At 29.2% G+C, this 21,614-nt stretch overlaps 2 protein-coding genes across 13 annotated transcripts in view; one reads left to right on the forward strand and one right to left on the reverse strand.

Moving 5' to 3' along the window:
• The window catches only part of LOC147806807 (muscle calcium channel subunit alpha-1-like), a 51,722-nt gene extending 32,575 nt beyond the window's left edge, over positions 1-19,147 (reverse strand). For 3 of the 10 annotated variants that reach the window (XR_015435246.1, XM_087167245.1, XM_087167244.1), the window contains exons 1-2: positions 18,752-18,954; positions 6,131-6,237 (exon numbers count right to left, since the gene is read on the reverse strand). Coding sequence is in view for 2 of the 10 variants with exons in the window: in XM_087167245.1 (XP_087023371.1) it covers positions 6,131-6,237; positions 18,752-18,828 (184 nt within the window). In the remaining 8 variants the exon portion in view is untranslated. Of the gene's footprint in view, positions 1-6,130; positions 6,238-7,360; positions 7,533-7,774; positions 8,042-8,087; positions 8,255-18,751 lie in introns of those variants that run through there. The other 7 variants (XR_015435245.1, XR_015435241.1, XR_015435239.1 and 4 more) reach the window with 6 other exon arrangements.
• A 133-nt stretch (positions 19,148-19,280) lies between these two features.
• LOC147806809 (uncharacterized) overlaps positions 19,281-21,614 on the forward strand; it is a 37,086-nt gene continuing 34,752 nt past the window's right edge. For 2 of the 3 annotated variants that reach the window (XR_015435249.1, XM_087167246.1), the window contains exons 1-2: positions 19,281-19,524; positions 21,415-21,521. The gene's annotated coding sequence lies outside the window, so the exon portion shown is untranslated. The remainder of the gene's footprint in view (positions 19,525-21,414; positions 21,522-21,614) is intronic. The other variant, XR_015435248.1, reaches the window with a different exon arrangement.

Below are 21,614 nucleotides of genomic sequence, written 5' to 3' on the forward strand. Positions count from 1 at the left end.
TGTATAATATACGCAAGTATATCCAAGTATAAAATATAAACTATAGCTGAACTAAAGATGAATATAAAGAGTCATAATTAAATCGTAATGCAAGTATATCATATAATCAAGTATATGCAAGTGTATATGTATAGCTTATATAATATAAGCAAGTATATGCAAGTATAAAATATATAGATGGATATAACTTGTCATAATTAAATTGAAATGCAAGTATAAAATATTATCAAGTATATGAAAGTATATAAGATAAACTGTAGCTGGACTCCTGAAGAGTATAATTCCTCATAATTAAATTGAAATGCAAGGATATCATATAAGCAAGTACATAATATAAACTATAGCGGGACAAATGATGAATACAACTTGTCATAATTAAATTGAAATGCAAGGGTATAATATAAACCATAGCTGAACTCATGATAATTATAACTCAACATAATTAAATTGAAATGCAAGAGTATAATATAAGCAAATATATGCAAGTATATAAAATAAACTATATCTGGACACACGATGAATATAACTTGTCATAATTAAATTGAAATGCAAGTGTATTATATAAGCAAGAATATAATATAAACTGCAGCTGGACTCATGATGAATATAATTAAATTAAAATGCATGAGTATAATATAAGCAAGTATATAAAATAAACTATAGCTGGACTCATGATTAATATAACTCGACACAATTAAATTGAAATGCAAGAGTATAATATAAGCAAATATATGCAAGTATATAAAATAAACTATATCTGGACACACGATGAATATAACTTGTCATAATTAAATTGAAACGCAAGAGTATAATATAAGCAAGTATATGGAAGTATAAAATATAAACTATTGCTGAACTAAAGATGAATATAACTTGTCACAATCAAATTGAAATGCAAATATATAATATATGCAGGTATATAATATAAACCATAGCTAGACTTAAGAAGAATATAACTAGTCATAATTAAATTGAAATGCAAGTGTATAATATATGCAAGTACATAAAATGAACTATAGCTGGACTCAAGATGAATATAATTCGTCATAATTAAATTGAAATGAAAGTATAAAATATTATCAAGTATATGAAAGTATATAATATAAACTGTAGCTACACTCCTGAAGAATATATAATTCCTTATAATTAATTTGAAATGCAAGCGTATAATATAAGCAAGTATATAATATAAACTATAGCTGAACTAATGATTAAATTGAAATATAAGAGTATAGTATGAGCAAGTATAAAATATAAACTATAGCTGCACTAATGATTAAATTGAAATACAAGAGTACAGTATGAGCAAGTATATAATATAAACTATAGCTGGACTAATGATTAAATTGAAATACAAGAGTATAGTATGAGCAAGTATATAATATAAACTATAGCTGGACTAATGATTAAATTGAAATACAAGAGTATAGTATGAACAAGTATATAATATAAACTATAGCTGTACTAATGATTAAATTGAAATGCAAGAGTATTATATAAGGAAGTGTATGCAAGCATATAATATAAATTACAGCTGGACTCACAATGAATATAACTCGCCATAATAAATTGAAATGCAAGTGTATAAAAAAAGCAGGTACATGCAAGTATATAATATAAACTATAGCTGGACTCACGATAAATATAACTCGCCATATTAAATTGAAATGCAACTGTATAATATAAGCAGGTATATGTAAGCATAAAATATAAACTATTGCTGAACTAAAGATGAATATAACTTGTCACAATCAAATTGAAATGCAAATGTATAATATATGCAGGTATATAATATAAACCATAGCTAGACTTAAGAAGAATATAACTAGTCATAATTAAATTGAAATGCAAGTGTATAATATATGCAAGTACATAAAATGAACTATAGCTGGACTCAAGATGAATATAATTCGTCATAATTAAATTGAAATGAAAGTATAAAATATTATCAAGCATATGAAAGTATATAATATAAACTGTAGCTACACTCCTGAAGAGTATATAATTCCTCATAATTAAATTGAAATGCAAGCGTATAATATAAGCAAGTATATAATATAAACTATAGCTGGACTAATGATTAAATTGAAATACAAGAGTATAGTATGAGCAAGTATATAATATAAACTATAACTGGACTAATGATTAAATTGAAATACAAGAGTATAGTATGAGCAAGTATATAATATAAACTATAGCTGGACTAATGATTAAATTGAAATACAAGAGTATAGTATGAGCAAGTATATAATATAAACTATAGCTGTACTAATGATTAAATTGAAATGCAAGTTCATAGTATGAGCAAGTATATGCAGGTAAATAATATAAACTATAGCTGGACTCATGAAGAATATAACATGTCATAATTAAATTGAAATGCAAGAGTATTATATAAGGAAGTGTATGCAAGCATATAATATAAATTACAGCTGGACTCACGATGAATATAACTCGCCATAATAAATTGAAATGCAAGTGTATAAAAAAAGCAGGTACATGCAAGTATATAATATAAACTATAGCTGGACTCACGATAAATATAACTCGCCATATTAAATTGAAATGCAAGTGTATAATATAAGCAGGTATATGTAAGCATAAAATATAAACTATAGCTGATCTAAAGATGAATATAACTTGTCATAATAAAATTGAAATACAAGTGTATATTGAAATACAAGTGTATAATTAATACAAGTGAAATACATATAACAAGTACATAATATGAACTATAGCGGGACTAATGAGGAATATAACTTGTCATAATTAAATTGAGATGCAAGTATATAAAATAAGCAAGTATATGCAAGCATAAACTATAGCCGGACTCATGATGAATATAACTAGTCATAACTAAATTGAAATGCAAGAATATAATATAAGCAAGTATATTATACAAACAATAACTGGACTAAAGACGAATATTACTCGCCATAATAAATTGAAATTGAAGTGTATAATATACGCAAGCATATCCAAGTATAAAATATAAACTATAGCTGAACTAAAGATGAATATAAAGAGTCATAATTAAATTGAAATGCAAGTATATCATATAAGAAAGTATATGAAAGTATATAAGATAAACTGCAGCTGGACTCCTGAAGAGTATAATTCCTCATAATTAAATTGAAATGCAAGGATACCATATAAGCAAGTACATAATATAAACTATAGCGGGACAAATGATGAATACAACTTGTCATAATTAAATTGAAATGCAAGGGTACAATATAAACCATAGCTGAACTCATGATTAATATAACTCAACATGAAATGCAAGAGTATAATATAAGCAAATATATGCAAGTATATAAAATAAACTATATCTGGACACACGATGAATATCACTTGTCATAATTAAATTGAAATGCAAATGCATAATATAAGCAAATATGCAAGTATATAATATAAACTATAGCTGGACTCATGATGAACATAACTTGTTATATATAAATTGAAATGCTTGTGTATAATATATGCAAGTATATAATATAAACCATAGCTAGACTCAAGAAGAATATAACTAGTCATAACTAAATTGAAATGCAAGTGTATTATATAAGCAAGAATATAATATAAACTGCAGCTGGACTCACGATGAATATAACTAGCCAAGATAAATTGAAACGCAAGTGTATAATACAAGCAAGTATATGCAAGTATAAAATATAAACTATAGCTGACTAAAGATGAATATAACTTGTCATAATTAAATTGAAATGCAAGTATATCATCTAAGCAAGTATATAATATAAACTATAGTGGGACTAATGATGACTATAACTCGTCATAATTAAATTGAAATGCAAGTATAAAATATTATCAAGTATATGAAAGTATATAATATAAACTGTAGCTGGACTCCTGAAGAGTATAATTCCTCATAATTAAGCAAGGATATAATATAAACTATAGCTGAACTAATGATGATTATAACTTGAAATAACTAAATTGAAATGCAAGAATATAATCTAACTTGTCATAATTAAATTAAAATGAAAGTAAAATATAAGCAAGTATATAATATGAGCTATAGCTGGACTAATGATTAAATTTAAATGCAAGTTCATAGTATGAGCAAGTATATGCAAGTAAATAATATAAACTATAGCTGGACTGAAGATGAATATAACTCGTGATGATTAAATTGAAATGAAAGTATAAAATATTATCTAGCATATGAAAGTATACAATATAAACTATAGCTGGACTAATGATGAAAATAACTTATCATAATTAAATTGAAATGCAAGTATAATATATGCAAGTATATAAAATGAACTACAGCTGAACTCAAGATGAATATAACTCGTCACAATTAAATTGAAATGCAAGTACAAAACATTATCAAATATATAAAAGTATATAATATAAACTGTAGCTGGACTCCTGAAGTATAACACGTCATCATTATATTGAAAAGCAAGTATATAATATAATCAAGTATATGCAAAAATATAAAATAAACTATAGCTGGACTTAAGATGAATATAGCTCGTCAAAAATAAATTGAAATGCAAATGTATAATATAAGCAAGGATATAATATAAACTATAGCTGAACTAATGATTAATATAACTAGTCATAATCAAATTGAAATGCAAATGCATAATATAAGCAAATATGCAAGTATATAATATTAACTACAGTTGGACTAATCATGAATATATCTTGACATAATTAAATTTAAATGCAAGTGTATAATATACATAAAATGAACTATAGCTGGACTCAAGATGAATATAACTCATGATAATTAAATTGAAATGAAAGTATAAAATATTATCAAGCATATGAAAGTATACAATATAAACTATCGCTGGACTAATGAAAATAACTTATCATAATTAAATTGAAATGCAAGTATAATATATGCAAGTATAATATATGCAAGTATATAATATAAACTATAGCAGGACTAATGATGAATATAACTAGTCATAACTAAATTGAAATGCATGAATATAATATAAGCAAGTATTTAATACAAACAATAACTGGATTCATGATGAATATAACTTGTCAAAGTTAAATTGAAATACAAGTGTATAATATAAGTAAGCATATGGCAAGTATATAATATAAACTATATATAAAAAAAAATATTTAATGAGGAAGGGAACATTTCAGTTTGACTAAAATGTGAAATTGTTATAACAAATAATTGTAATAGAAGTATAAATTATTTATTTCTAATCTCAATAACTGATTACTGTTTCTGACAATTTTAAGACTGATTATTTTCCAGGCATGATTTAGGAATATATTTCAGGATAATGTAAAAAAATTGCAACTTTCCCTAACTATTCCTTGATTTTTGAAGTTATAATAAAATTCCCTGACCATTTCAGGTTTTCCCTGTTCTACCTAACCAGTTGAAGGGAGATAGGAATTTTATGAAATTGTGACAGTTTGTGACAGGAGAGTTACAGAGATGTGAAAGCATACATTTTAGGCTAAATAAACACCATTTAAACTCAGCAGATTAATTCTCCGTTTATCCGCAAAGTTAACTCGGTATGTACACAATGCAAATATTTATTGTCTGGAGTAAACTCGGGCATAGCAGAACTCGTCTGTATGTTTTGTTTTATCACATTTTTATTCTGCCGACAGCAAAACAAAAAATAATAATCTGCTGTGATAGGAAGTTCGTTAATTTTTATTTAGGAGTTGTAAGACTATTTGTGGGACAGCAGATGTGTTTCTTCGTACAATTGAATGTACGATGGTTGATGAAAATACATACAAAAAAAGTAAAAAATTGGCGTTCAGGAGCGAAAGTAAAAGTAATTCAGGTGATTTTTTAGATGATGAAGATGTAAACATATACAAAGACTAATATATAACTTTTTTCATTTGCCCATGATAATTTAGGATAGTAAACTGATGGTAAATTAAATATTTTTATACATAAAAAAATTAAAATTTCAACTTAGAACTTGTGTATTATGTATACTTTGTATTTCTTAATAAAATAAAAATATATGTTGACTTTTTGCATCTTTTTTTCTTTAAAAAAATTGGTAAGGTAAGCGGTTAATTTATTGTTTTTAAATAAATCTTGCTTTAAATTTAAAGCACATAAAAAGGAAAACTAATTAAGATTTGTGAATGAACTTACTTGGCACCCCCGATACAAGCCTCAGAGGACGAAGAACACGGAATGCTTGAAGAGCTTTAACATCAAAGCCATCTTTCATGAGATTTGAAAGAGCAGTACTTATCACACTATTCAAAATATAAATATTATTTTACTTATGAAAATAAAATATAAAGAATGTAATCAAATGCATGTCGAGAAGAATATATTTCTTAAATGAATACCCTTTACTCTATAACTTTATTAAGAAAAATAGAAATACAGCGAAACGGAAGCCTCTCAATACGGACATTCATTCCATTCCCTATGAACCTTCTATGAATAAATCATTAGGTACACTCTCCGTGAAATGGACACACCCGTAAACCGGACGCAGACAGTCATCTTTGCCCTATGAAACGTTATTTTCTATTTCCTCAACTTCTCTATTGTTTTGTTAATCAAATAAACCCTTCTCGGGAGAGGGGGGGAGAAAGACGATGTAAACCAACCAAGTTTAGTCTGCGGCAGATGCTTCTTTCTTTATTCGTCCAAAACGAATAATCTGCATTCTGCAGTATAGGCTAAATACCAAATATTTGTATGTTACATCTCTAATTTAATAGCAGTAATTGCTACTTATTTTTGAAAATTTAATTTTTTTAAATTATAATTTTACAATACTGTGCATATCTTGTATCTATTTACAATTAAAAAACTCATTGAAAAAGTTTCTTTGCAATAACAGGACTCTATTTGCACAAATTCACAAAAGCAGGACCCTGGTTGAAAGAATATGACTCAACGTTTATTTTATAGTCACAAATTACAAGTAATTTTTTCACAATTTTTCAAAAACAGGACCTTTTATAAAATGTGTGGACAGACCCCTGCCTGTTAGAAAATTAATTAGTTCTCCTACTTTACAGGTAAGCATTGATTTCTTTTGTTTTCTGCGTATCGCGAGAGGTTTACTTTCAAAAAGGTATTAACCATGTTTCCTATCAAGTGATGGGGGATGTAAACCTAATAACTGAAACAGACTGAGGACTAAAAGCTCCCATTTGGTATCATATGACTAACTTGAATATCTGTGTTAAAAGGAAAATAATATTCATTTATCTGTAGCTACATCTAGAATTATGTATTTACATCATACTTTCATATATTCGTCTTATATAGAAAAAAAATATTCTTTAAAGTTAAATTAAATATTCTTGGAGATTATTTAATTATATCTGTATTACAGAAAATATTCTAAAAACAATTTACAGTGTTAAACTTTGTCATTAAGGTACCCTTCCCATAAACGGACAACTCTCGTAAACAGACAATGACTTGGCTGGAGACATCTATTCTTGTTCTTTCTCAGCACAACATTTTACTAGCCAAGGCTGTCTTAGTCAATTTCCCCAAGTAAAAATTAAGAGATATCAATTACATCAAAAATGTCATACCTATTAGATGTTAAGAACAAAACTCATTAACAGTTTTCAAATGACTTAATAATATGAATCACATACATTATTTGCAGTTATATAATAATGAACATAAATTGGTAGAAAGATAGTAAACATGTGGTTAAAAATGTAAGAAAAACTTAAAATTAATATTAGAATAAAAATCATTATAAACCACTTATTACATCTATTACAAAATATACATCTCACTACTTTAAATACTAACACTAGCGTATGCTTGCAACAAAAACAAATAGTTTTAAATAGCTAAAGAAGATAGTTTTAAATAGCTTTAAATTTTAAATAGCTTTAGTTTTATATAGCTTTAGTTATATAAAACAAATAGTTTTAAATAGCTTTAAGAAGCTAAAGAATAAAGTTCTTTCTAAATACAGTAGCCATATAGCCGTTTTGAACATATCAATAAATGACTAAAACAAATTTTCTCTTCAAACTCATAAAAATAACTTATTATCACTAAAATCTTATGAAATGCAGCAGACATGAGTTTAGAAATTATATTATTTATTTATACTAACAAAATTATTTCTGAAAATATCGAAAAATATATATAATAAATATGTAGTAAACGGTTGCAAACTTTCTAGCGAGGAGTCGAGCAGGTTTGGATATCGAGATTTGTTTTCGTTTACCAACAAACGAAGCTTGCAACTCGGATTTACCGCCAAAATCGAGGAGATATCGATATTGGCGTGGCGATCGCGACGCTCGAATACGCCATCTGGGGGGAGACCAGTTTCATGTGTTTGGCCCTTTTCCCTTCCCTTTTCTCTTCGTTTCAATTGTATAGGAATGCACTACTAATTGTATAGGAATGTACAACTGAATGTACAGCTAAATTTTCGCAATTACCATTGACAAATTATGTCAATCAAAAGCCTGTATTTCTACATATAACAAGATGCGATATTTTTACAAAAATACAGGCATCTGATGGGTTTAATTGAGTCGTCGTAATTGCGTAAATTTAGCCCTAATGTCAACAAGGATACGAATTTTTCGCTGCTAGATGGCTAAGTTAACAATCAAAAAACTGCAATCGGCATGATGCACATAGAATTATCAGAAAATCAATAAAATGGACCGTTGGAGGGGAGGGACTTAGCTATTTTAGGTTCTAGTCAATTTTCTTGTTATCTTTTGTGGGGTGAAAAATTTAAATACATCAAAATTAAATATCTTTAAATTCCTCCATTTTAAATACCTTCATTAATGAAGTAGAGAAGCAGAGGGGGCCACGTCCTTACGCAGACTGATCAAAGTGCTCACCCTCCCGTTTACTGCAGTCAGTGATGTTTGACTTCGGTGTTTTACTGGTCTTATAAATGGTAAAATTACCCGTAACTTAAAACACAAATCACATTGATAAAATGAAACTTCCCAGAATATTAAGCCTGTTAACACATCACCTCGAAAGCATAACATAAACTGAGGGATACACATGAAGTTATCTAATTTTTTTCTTCTTTTTTTTTGGTTTTAGGAAGATGGTTATTGTTTATAGTCAGTTAACCATCTATATAGCCTGACTGAGGGTAGCATTTCATGTTTTCTTGCAGATTGAGGTCAGGAGAAAGGACAGGTCATTCATGACCTACACTCTATTATTCAAAAACCACTACTTTGAAGAATTTTCGTGTAGATGACGGCATTTTCTTACTGGAAATTTCTTTGTTGATAAACAAAAAACTCCTTAACTTTTGAATATTTGAATGTAAAAAGAAATTCACAAATTTAAATAAGGCATTTGCGCATGTAGTACTAAAAAAAATATTGTTATACGCAATTGCATAATTTTCTGAAATGTTTTATAATTATCTGAATGTTAAAAATTCTCAAATTAATATGAAAAATTTCTACAGTATAGTGATAAAAAAATCATCTTCACGATTTTTTTTTTGAGATATATCTTCGCGATTTTTTTCAGTACTGCAAATCGCACTTCAGAATATTGGAATAATTAGGTCAAGTTAAAAATAAATTTCCAAGTAGCCGTTTTCGTAAATTTTAAAGTATCTGAAGAATTATTATCGACCTATTTCTTTCAAATTTTGGATTTTGTCGTTTAAAATTAATTCGCTAAAAATGATGCAAAAAAATTTGTAATTTAAAATTATTTGATTATTGTCATGTAAAATAATAATAAAAGCGCATTCAAAATTATTTTCACTTGAAATGTTAAAGCTTTGTGTAACCAAATTTTATAATTGTTTGCAAAGGTTTTTAGCAAAGGTTTGCAAAGGTTAAAAAGTTTCATGGCGAAGTTTTCAAAAAGTGAAATTAACATTAACTAAGATATTGAATAATAAAACATTATAATATGTTGTATCTAGTTTTCTGCGCTATACTATTGGGAATGTAAATTGCTTATCTGTCAAATATATTTCATCCGAGTTTTTCGAAGTTAGATTGGTGTATATAATTTGTACTGCAAGCAGTGGACAGCGATAGCCTGGTTGGCAGGACATTGGACTTGGTTGGTTCGTAAGAAAGAGAAGTTGAAATCCAGCCGACCGAAGACTATCCGTGTAATAAATGGTGACTGGAACAAGTTAAATCTGTAGGGTCACAAAGTCCTCTATGTTCCCATAACAAATTAAACCTCTGGGGGTGCTGAATCGGTTCTCTGTTTCAGGTCAGAATTACGATGTGTGGATGAATGAATGGATGTAAGAACAGGAATGCCTTATAAACGGATGTGGTTTATGGGAGTGGCATAAGTCGAATTCTTGTTCCGCCCTGCTGGAAAACGTGAACTGCCTCAATGGCCAACGACAGCAGTAAACAGAAATTGTGATGGCATGTCTTCGAATCATCCTCAGAGATGTTTCCCAGACCGTCGCCAATATCCCATTGTGGGCCGGGATAGCCTGTTTGGTAAGACACTGGACCCAAGTCAAAGAGTTCGTGGGTTCAATCCCCGCCGGCCGAAGATTCCCCGTGTATTAAATGATGTCTGATGCACGTTAAATCTGTCGAGTACCAAAGTCCTCCATGTTCCCATAACAAATCAATACCTCTGGCGGTATTGATCCAAGAGTGTCCTTGTCTTCTGGATTGGTTCAAAATGACAAGGCTACGGAGTTGAACATTAGTAGTCGTAAACTCCAAATCTGGTTCTGCTGTTCAACAACGGATATATATATATATATATATATATATATATATATATATATATATATATATATATATATATATATATATATATATATATATATATATATATATATATATATGTCCGACTGATCGATAAGACACGGTTCCCAGCAGATCACCAAAGTCAGGCATCACTGGCTGCTGTCAGTGTGCGGGTGGGTGACCACTTGGATCAGTCTGCGTAGGGACCGAGGGTGTGCGGTATTGGTCCTCGTTAAACTGTGCTACCGTAAAGTGCTCTACTTCGCACGCAGGTCATCGGGCCACCGAAGCGGGGGTGCCACCCCCTCTCAGAGGATCAAAATTGTGATGGCATGTCTTCGGATCATCCTCCGGGATGTTTCCCAGACCGTCGCCAATAGCCCATTGTGCAGCTCTAGTGCGACGTTAAATGAACAACAACAACAATATAGCTATTTAAATTGATTATTTTCTAAAATTTTCGAAACTTTAAATTATTTTTTAAAGTGAGTAAGTACATTTAACATTTTACTAGAGTTGAATTTTTTTTAATCCAATATGCATTAAATCTTAAATGAAATGCTCTGTTAGCAAATGCTTTTTTTGTTCAAATGATAACTTTATTTGATCCTTATTTTGATCTTTTTTGAAATTTATAGTTTAAAACTTTTGTGAAAATTGTAGTTAAAATTTGTAGTTATCGTTAAAAACTAAGCAGAAATTTGAGTTCAAAAATTGATCTTTCATGTAATTTCCTAGATTTGTCAAGTTAACAGTTACTGTGTATCTGGTTAGAATTTTTGCAAAATTAATGCAAATTTATACAAACTGATCTACTAATCTAAGCAAATCTGTAAGAATATTCCTCAATAATTTAGTTTTATAAAAAAAAGATATCTACGCATGCCAACTATTACGCTTTTTGCAAAATATTTTATAGAGCGGTGAACATCTAAAAGCCAAAATTTTCAACACTTAATCAACATAAAATCAGCATTTTAAGCGCTGCATATGAATTTCTCATTTACATGTATTTTTGCGGAAAATAAGATTAAAAAAATAAATAAAAAATAATGCATTCAAACATAAATAAAACTACCACTAGAATAAATTTTTACAAAAAGCGTAGGAAGATAGTAGCCCTGTTCATATAATGACCTTTTATAGTTTTCTTGTTCGGTAATTAGAAGGCATCCGAAAATCATATTTCTATCTGTTTAATTAATAAATAATTAAATCTTAGTTTAAGCTTTTTTTCTATCAGTATAGTATCAAAGCTTAACATATCTTTCTTACAGTTTCCTAAATTTAGTTTTTTTTAAGCCCCACTTATTTTCTGTTTGGAATTTTCGCAATCTTTATAAAATCCGAAATTTAGATATTAATGTATTTAGACGTTGAAGAGTCGAAAAGAAATAACATATGAATTTTAGTTGAATCAAATTTTTATTAGAAGCTATGAAATATTTGAGGTCCACTTTTTTATTAGTACTCTGAGATCTACTTTTCTTCGAAGGAGAAAAAGATCTCAAAGTAAGTATCGAATTTTTTACGTTAAAAAAGTGAAGGTAAATTTCGCCTTTTCATAAGCTTCTTACAGACGCGATTCAGTAGATCAGCTTGCGAAGGAACAGAGGGCGCACTGTTCTACCCTAAAGTGCTCGACTTCAAATATCAAAAAGAGAGTCGTCTTTTCTGCATAGTCCCGCAGTGGACTGATCGTTAAGACACGGTTCCCAGCAGATCACCGAAGTCAAGCATCACTGGCTGCGGTCAGTGTGCGGGTGGGTGACCACTTGGATCAGCCTGCGTAGGGACCGAGGGTGTGCGGTATTGGTCCTCGTTAAACTGTGCTACCGTAAAGTGCTCGACTTCGCGCGCAGGTCGTCGAGCTACCGAAGCGGGGGTGCCATCCCCTCCGCAGAGGATCAAAATTGTGATGGCATGTCTTCGGATCATCCTCCGGGATGTTTCCCAGACCGTCGCCAATAGCCCATTGTGCAGCTCTAGTGCGACGTAAATTAACAACAACAACAAATCTTTTCTGCATAGGATCAAAATTGTGGTTATTTTTCCTAGAATGTTGGCCATTGTGAAGCAACTAAATAAAGTTTTTTTTTTGTTTTTAACATTTAAACTTGGATAGTTGGCATGCGTTTCAACAAAAAATTTTAATAAAAGCCTTAAATGAGATTGCATTTAAATCTTGAATTTTCACTTCAATTGTGAAATTCAAGAATTGAGAACAGTTGAAATAATAGGAAGGCTTAAAAGAGACTCCAATGAATACGTTTATCAAAGGAGTGGAAAAATGGAATTGCGGAAAAGCAAACTTTTAAACTGACCTCGCATTTTTATCACTTCTTACAGGAAAAAAGCTTGTAGAACTGTTTCATCGTAATGTTTGATTTTAGTGGTTTGCTTCAACGCAACCAAATTTATTCCCCTAAGTTAATTTAAAAAAGATAATGAAAATGAATAGAAAGTTTCATTTGTAATAATTTTCTTAATTCCAATATATTCACCAATGAATTCCTTTGAATATTTAGGTATACAATATATTTAGGTAAACTCATACAAGAAGTTTAAATTGACTCTTTTTCTGCAACGGTTTTTCGTAATTTAAGTAGAATAATCTCGAAAGCACCTTGCTTGGAAATTTCGATTAAAGTATTAAAATCAAATCGTGACTATAAATATAATTTCCATAAATTTGATTTTAGTTTTTATTTCTATGAAATCCTCATATAAATGAAGTGAACAACATGAGACGAGCCTTTTTAAATCCAGTAGCCCATAGTCAAGCACACGTGATTTCACTTTGGAAAGTTCTATTTAAATTTTCATAATGGCTGTAGAAGTTTCGTTTAATGTCTCACAGGCGTTGACATTCAATGTTCTGATTTATTACTTATCTAACCGGTTTAATTAAGCATGAAAATATCTGCACGTTTTCGGCTTTTTTGACAGAATATCGCTGATGAATAACTGAGCTCTGGGGTTTTGTTTATGTATTTTGATGAAATGGAAAAGAATGGGATGCTTATTGCTTTTTTGGGGTGTAGATTTGGGATTTGCTAAGTAGTATTTTGGGTTCGAATCCCAGTGGATACGAATTCCGCATCCGGATTGCACCGACCACAGTGCTTACGCAAAATATCCTCACTGGTAGACGGATCATGGGTTAGAGTCCCCTTTCCGTCAGGCTAACCTTGGGGGGTTCTCATGGTCTTCCTCTCTATGTACCGCAAATGCGGGTTAGCTCCACCAAAATGTCCTCTAAGAAGGCATATTTCTCCCAAAACTTGATCCAGGAGTTCCCTTGTCTTCTAGATTGGGTTCAAAATTACAAGGCTAGGGAGTTGAACATTAGTAATCGTAAACCCATAAAATTGGATCAGCTGTTCAACGACGGTTATAAAAGTAGTATTTTGCATGTTTTGGGTCAGTATGGCAGTTTCTTTTTCCTTCTTTTGCGAACATTTTAATACAGTAGATGATTATAGATGAATTTTTAAATGAAATTAGGTTTAACGTTTAAAAAAAAACGAAAACTAGATTTGTCAAGTATATTTTTCGAGTTAAGGCAAAGTGCTTCTTCTTTCTCCGTTCCCTAAGGAAAAATAGGAAATAAAATTTCAATTATTTCACAGAGTTCAATATTCATATCTTTTTGCTTAATTTTTCTATTCTAGAAAAAAAAATTAAAATAACATGTTTTTGATTTTTTTTTAAAGAAACTTTATTATTTTTCAGAGAAATGTACTTTTTTATGATAATTTTTTCTCTCAAATCGATGAAGATAGTTTTGTTTTAATTAGAATTTTAATTGAGAATTTTATAAATTTCTGAAGATATTTAACCTCTATATAATAAACGTCGTAGAGTTGTACAAAACTAATGCTTTATGGAGAATTCATTATAAGTCTAACTCTTTAATATTTAGAATCATCACTAATAAATACCATTGTTAAAGCTGTTAGCTAAATAAACTAAATAACGAATAAGTTAATTAAGTTATATCTAGTAACTAAAAACATACAATAAAAATGCAGTAAATCAAATTCCTATTTAAGTTAGTACTATTTTTAAACTGAAATTGTTTTTACAAAAGAAATTTTAAAAAAAGTCGAGTAATTCAAGCAATAAGTAATATTAAAAAAATAATGATAAATAAGAATTCATAATATTGTAGACAGAAAAAATAATTATTGAATGGATAAACCAGAAAAAAAAGAATTATAGTGAAAATCTTCTTGAATTAAACTCAGTGTTTCGATGATAAGTAAGTAAAATACCTCTAGGAAGCAGTATCATTAACGATAATTTTACTACTATTCAAATTGTGCCTTTAATTCACAAAATTGGCTTTTATTATTTTAAGGGAAAAACATTCTTAAGGTGTACAGTCCGCAAAAAAAAAAAAAAAAAAAAACGAATCACCCTGAATAACTTTCGTTCTAATGATCGGATTTTCACGAACTAAGTGTCAATCTTAATGGTTTCTGGGGGTGACCTAAAATATGTTAATTAATTAGTGCTAACTATTAATTAAGTTACAAAATCAGACACAAAAACGTACTTTCTGTGAATAAACATATAATTTTTTTTATATATTTGGAATCTAGACACTTGAATTAGGGGGGGGGGGTAGACAAAATTTTAAAAAAATTGGGTAGTACATTGGGCCCCAATAAAGGTTTATATATTTAGCGATAGTCCAGAAAACCGCCAAAAAAAAGTCGCCTGCGCAAATAAATGTTTTAAGATAACCCATTGACTAATTCAAAAGAGGAGTGCTTAATTTTACTAGGTTGCTACGCAACCAAGCTCTGATAGTAAAAAAATTGAAATAATGTTTAGTGATTGCTCGGAGTGGTTTAATTTATTGTTAATAGAAAATATCTCGAAGTTTCTAGGCATTAAACAATTTTTTTAGGGGATTTTTGTCCAAAAAGCAAAAAAAAAAAATTTTTTTTAATTTCCTTTGAAAAGTAAATTTGAATCGATTTATAAATTATTTATGATAGTTTTTAGAATTTAAATACATGAACTTTTAATCTGATATTATTTAGATTACACTGTTTTTACTATATTTATTCGAGGATTTTATACTAAAATCAAATGAACATAACTTATTATAGCTATATACAAAATTTTAGGGATAATCATATACTTACCAGCTTTAATCGAGTCTTCTAGGCAAGAAAGTTTGAAGGAAAAAAAAAGTGCTTGAAAAATAAAATGTAGATTGTATAATAATTCTAATGCACATTCACAAGGTTTTCTATAATTTACGATATTTCTTTTTTCTATAACTCAAGGAATTGCTGAATGTTTAGTGGCATTATAAAAAGATTGAAATATGTTATGTTTAAGAATAAGATATTGAAATAATATGTTGCACATTGTAGGATTCATTGTTTAAAAAATCGCTTCATTCTACTAGATATTTAGGTTACATCGTTTTCTTTGGATAAAGATGATTAGCAAATAGCATCCTCATGTTTCGATACATTCTGAAACTTATACGTTCGCAAATTCACCATAAAATGTCGCACAGCATATTCTTCAATTACTATAAGCTGCATTTACCACCAAATACTGCTACTGTGGTTATTTTTGTTTTCTTATACATATCTGATGCTCTCTTTTTGAACAGAGCTCGTAAGATCCCTAAGATACTGAAATGGGGGCACAAAAACTTAAAAGATAAAATATTTAATTTCATTACCTCAAAATATCTGGTGTCAAAATGTTAATTTTTAAGTTAAATATAACTTTTACAATATTGATGTTCTTACGTTTTTAAAGACCACATGAATCCTGATAAACTATTAAAATGCATATGTTTACTTTAACGAGTGTAAAATCCTTAGCAAAATAATGATCATGACCCAAATGTAAAACAGTATAATTTTTTTTTTTTTTTTTTTTTTTTTTTTTTTTTTTTTTTTATAACCGTCGTTGAACAGCCGACCCAATTTCATGGGTTTACGACTACTTACGTTCAACTCCGTAGCCTTGTAATTTTGAACCAATCCAGAAGACAAGGAAACTCCTGGATCAGTACCCCCAGAGGTATTGATTTGTTGTGGGAACATGGAGGACTTTGAGACTCGACAGATTTAACGTGCATCAGTCACCATTTACTACACGGGGAGTCTTCGGCCGGCGAGGATCGAATTGTCAGGCTTGGATAACTTGTGACTTTTATTATTGGACGCTCAAAACATGTCTATTTTTATTATCATCTATTATTTTTTTAAATCAATGAAGTTTTTATATTTTCGATTCAGTTTCTTGGGATTATCCATTTAGTTACACAACATATTAAATTATTTCACTCGATATTGAAATAAGTTTTACATATGTTATAGGCACAGGTTCTTAGATTGAAGAAATAATAATTCACTTTCTGTAAAAAAAAAATTTTTTTTGCTGCAAGCCTTGACATTTTAATTTAAGGTCATAAAAAAATTCCGTTTACAATTGAAATTTCAAAAATCGAATGTGATAATGGAACGTCCCCTAGTACCAGGAATCGAAATTAAATAGTTACAAGGACAACTTTTTTAAACAAGTTAGCGTTTCCGTCCTACTCGAAGTTGTTTGAAAAGGTATTTTTTATATATCGATTCCAAAGTTTATTCTACATATATTTCAAGGTATACTTTCGGAGTATTTCGATCGAGTTTATTTTTACACCCTTATTTGCTTAAAATTATTGAATAATATACTTAAAATAAATTATTCAAGCTACATGATTTAATGCATTTATAGTATAATAATAAACGGAGCTTCCAACGCATATCCTTAACCTTAATACCGCTATCATTAAATAAATGGAATAAGCTTAGAAAAATAATAAAAGTTAATTTTTTCCTCGTTTTAATTTTCAAGGAATAATATGTTTCGATCAAACAGATTTTATTCTGGAAATAGCGAAATTATTGAGTAGGTCCCTTGGAGCAATATCATTCTTATCCTCTTTTGACGAAATATAGGAAAAATTAGTTTTCACAGTTTCTGTAAAAAGTATGTTAGCCTACTTGCCACGTTTTTTAAAAAAATTTTTATTAAAATAAGTTCGGAAATTGTGTATTTTTATAGCATTTTTTTTAAAAATCAGATGACTCTAAAATTGGCACAGCTTCGGAATCCTTACAAATTTCAATTTTTAGTATTTCCTGCTTAACAAAATAAGGCATTTTCCTGATAACAAATTATACTACAATAATATCTTGGAAATCATGCTAAAGTAAAAAATTAAACAAAATAGTTTAGTATATTATCAGAAAAAAATCCACTTGGTATCATAAAGAGTAAAAGATATAATGAAATAATTAGTGAATCACACGTGGTGAGATAATTAAAAATTTAATTTCACAACTAAGATAGTAGGACGACATTTAAGATACTGAGATATTTTAAGACACTAAAAAAATTGGCTACGTATTCCACAGCTTTTTATGTTCGGTATCTTTATCCTCTTTGTAGTGACTTATAAAACATCAACACTATTTTAGATAATCTAAGTTGAAGTCACAAGAAACAAAACAAAAAAAGACAATCAATAATTTATATCCTTTCTTCAGAAAAAATAGTATGCTAAGTAAATAATCAGCTGTTTTGCATTAAATAATTTTAAACAGCTGAATGTTTTCAATTTCTTAACAAGGTTTTATTCTTAGCTAGCAGACAATAATTCTTTAAAAAAAAAACTTGACTATAATTTAAAAAGGAAACCTAAATTAAAGAAAATCTAAATTAAAGTTCTAAAAAAATTTATTAGTATATTAATGAAGAAATAATAAACGTAAAATGGAAAAGAATAAGATTTTTAAAATGCTAAAATTTAATTAAATAGTTGGTAAAATAGTTCTGCGATACACTTCCGGAAATTTCTTTTAATATTAGGATGATACAGGGTAAACCAACAAATGAAGAAGCATTTCATAGATATTTCTTAGAAATAAGATTTTAAACGTTTTAATTTAGATTGATTGGTAACAGTAGCTTACTACCTAACAATAGGAAGTCATCTAACAATGCATTTAGTTACCTGGTCCACCTGGTTAAGGCGACATCCACCGATAACTCAGTAACCACGAAATAAGTTTTCGTGGTTTTCCTCTCCATGTTACGCAAATGTGGGATAGTTGCACCAAAGAGTTCTCTACGAAAGCAAATTTCTCTCAATACTTGATCCAGGAAGATAATCAAAGGTAATTTTTTAGCAACTAATATTTTTCTGGGAATCGGCGATAATTTTATTTCAGTCAAAATTGTTTACGAAAATTGGTGTTACATTCGAACATTTGACTTCAGTGATCTGCCTGGGAACCGTGTCTTAACGATCAGTCCACTGCGGGACTTATATATACCAGGAAATATGAATATTTGGAATAAAATCCAGGGTAAAATGATTCGACCAGCGAGCTCTACACTAAAGCTATTTATTCTTATTTCTGCTCCCTTTTAAAGTGTTTACTTAACAGTTTGCTGAGCGCTTTTATCTTACCTCTTATAAAATTTGAATTCCAAAGAAAACTAAAACGGTCATAGAAGACAAGTAAGCTAAAAGTGTAAAAATATTTTCGCACAATCTTTGGAAATTGATTTTAAACCAATAATTTATTTTTTCCATATAAATTTGCTTTCTGTTTGGATTTTTAAATTAAAGAATTTAATTAAAATAGAAATGCACTTTTTTTAAAAATAGTATCTACCTATTTCAGGATGCACAATCTTTTTAAATTCACGGCTACTTGTATTGTTGGTTGACTAATGAAAGGTCGCATACTCGAGTATTTAGGCATGTTGACGACATTTATGGTAATTTTTATCTAAATAATATTGTTTTTGGCACTAAATTCTATACATGAGTTGACATAGTTACCTATTTGCATATCATTTGGCTGTTTCTTTTGCTTGATCTGTTGAATGTGCCTTGTGAATGAATCAATTTAACTTAATTGCAATTGCCCTGTTAATGTTAATTTGTGTGGAAGTTTTGTTATTTGTTCTGTTGAATGTGCCTTTTGAATGAATCGTAACTGGTGTGAAAGCCCTTGTGTCTGTTCTGCTAGATGTTCGTTGTGGATGAATTGTTAAAGTTGAATTATTATTGCCCCAATGAATTTAATTTTTTTGCATGTTTATGAAATTATGTAAACCCGTCAATTAAGTCCAACGAAATTAGTTTTAAGCGTTTTCAATTTATTATTAAATTTAATACATTATTATTTCGAGTAGCCGTTTTAATTTAAAACGTCATATACTTACAATTTGATTACTTTGAAGGAAGAGTCTGTAGTAAAAGGTATGTGTACAAAAATTGTATGGATATCATCCTATGGATATCATCAGATCGAAAAACTTCTGGATTTTTGCTTTTTTTAGGTGGATTTTGCACTTGTTATTTTGGAGCTAGTTTTAGTTTCAAATTTATTATAAATGTTCTCCTTTCTTTTGAAGTGATAAATAAGTAATTTGTTATTCTGTTACAAAGTAAACAACAAATTTACTAAGGTAGAAATTATTAATATAAGAGATAAAAATTGAAATAATTCATTAAGTAGCTTAAGACAGTGGTTAATATTCAAGGACCTTGATCTTTTGTTTATTTATTTTCTTAATAAATTTGCGTTTATTGTGTAATACTTAAATTTTGTTAATCTGAATGTTCTGAGCATTGTTATTTCTCAGAATTCCGATTGCTATTTTTAATAGAAATTTTATCTTTAATTCTTTGTTTTGTAACTTTTATGCTAAGATATTAAGTTTGCAATGTTCATTCTAGACCAGTGTTTCTTAACCTTTTTGGTTTAATGAACCCTTTTTCAAATTTTTTAAGAAGTCACAGACCACCCCCTGTAAAAAAAATTATTGCAAAAACCATCAATTATTTTTACTTTACTTTATTTTCAATTGAAATAAAATTTGAAGGCTACTTTGTGTTTTTAAAAATTTTAAACTTTTATATGGTTTGCAAATGTGGCTCCTCATATTGTGGAGGATATCTGGCATATCTAAGAGAAAAGAGCAAAGGGACAGCTCATAAAAAATGAGGGGTTGATAGAGGATTATAAAAATAGCAAATCGGATGTAATCAGGGGATTGCCCCGGATGGTTCAAACGGAAAGCCGGTTGGTGCTGAATGTTAAAAATATGACAGGAATATTAGAGGGTCCGCACTGAATTCGGGGTATCTCAATCACCTAGTTTCAAATTTGTATGTATTTTCATCGTTTAGAAAAAAAAAGATCAATGTTATTTAAATATTATTAATCCCATCGTCTTAAAAGTACTTGGCGTACCCCCAAAATATGACTCATGGACCCTTAAGGGGTCCATGAACCACAGGTTAAGAAACCCTGCTCTAGACCTCAAAACTACTCTAGTTTATTTTCCGTCTGGGGTCCTCATGATAGCAACAGTTCTTTTGTCTCCAGTCATTATTTCTAAAATAATAAATACAAGTAGTATTCAAATTCATTATTCATTTAAAGACAACTGCTAACTAAAAGCAGTGCAGCAAATTTGTAATACCAGTTTCTTCTAAATGATTATAAAATCTCTAAAATTTACTTTTTCTAGAATGTTATATAAATGACTTGAGAATTGGTATGAAATTTACATTTTTATAAAATCCTCGGATTGTTATTTTCATGTTGGTAACTGTGCCTATTTATGCACTTAATTTAAAATGTTTTTTCTTTCCAGATGACAAAAATATTGAACATCTTTTTGGAGGCTGAGATTACAAATATAAAAAAATTGATGGTGGTATCACTGGTAGTCAAAAACAAATCAGATTAGCTGATTTGATGGTTAGTTATTATTTAAACTACCTTTCTATTTTTAAAATTTTCTATCTTTGCATTGCATTTAAAAAAAAAAATTTTCTTCACTTCCAAAATTAC

This window comes from Parasteatoda tepidariorum, chromosome 7 (assembly GCF_982258835.1).
Source record: "Parasteatoda tepidariorum strain Cologne lab strain chromosome 7, Ptep-v5.0, whole genome shotgun sequence".
In the NCBI taxonomy this organism is placed as follows: Eukaryota; Metazoa; Arthropoda; class Arachnida; order Araneae; family Theridiidae; genus Parasteatoda; species Parasteatoda tepidariorum.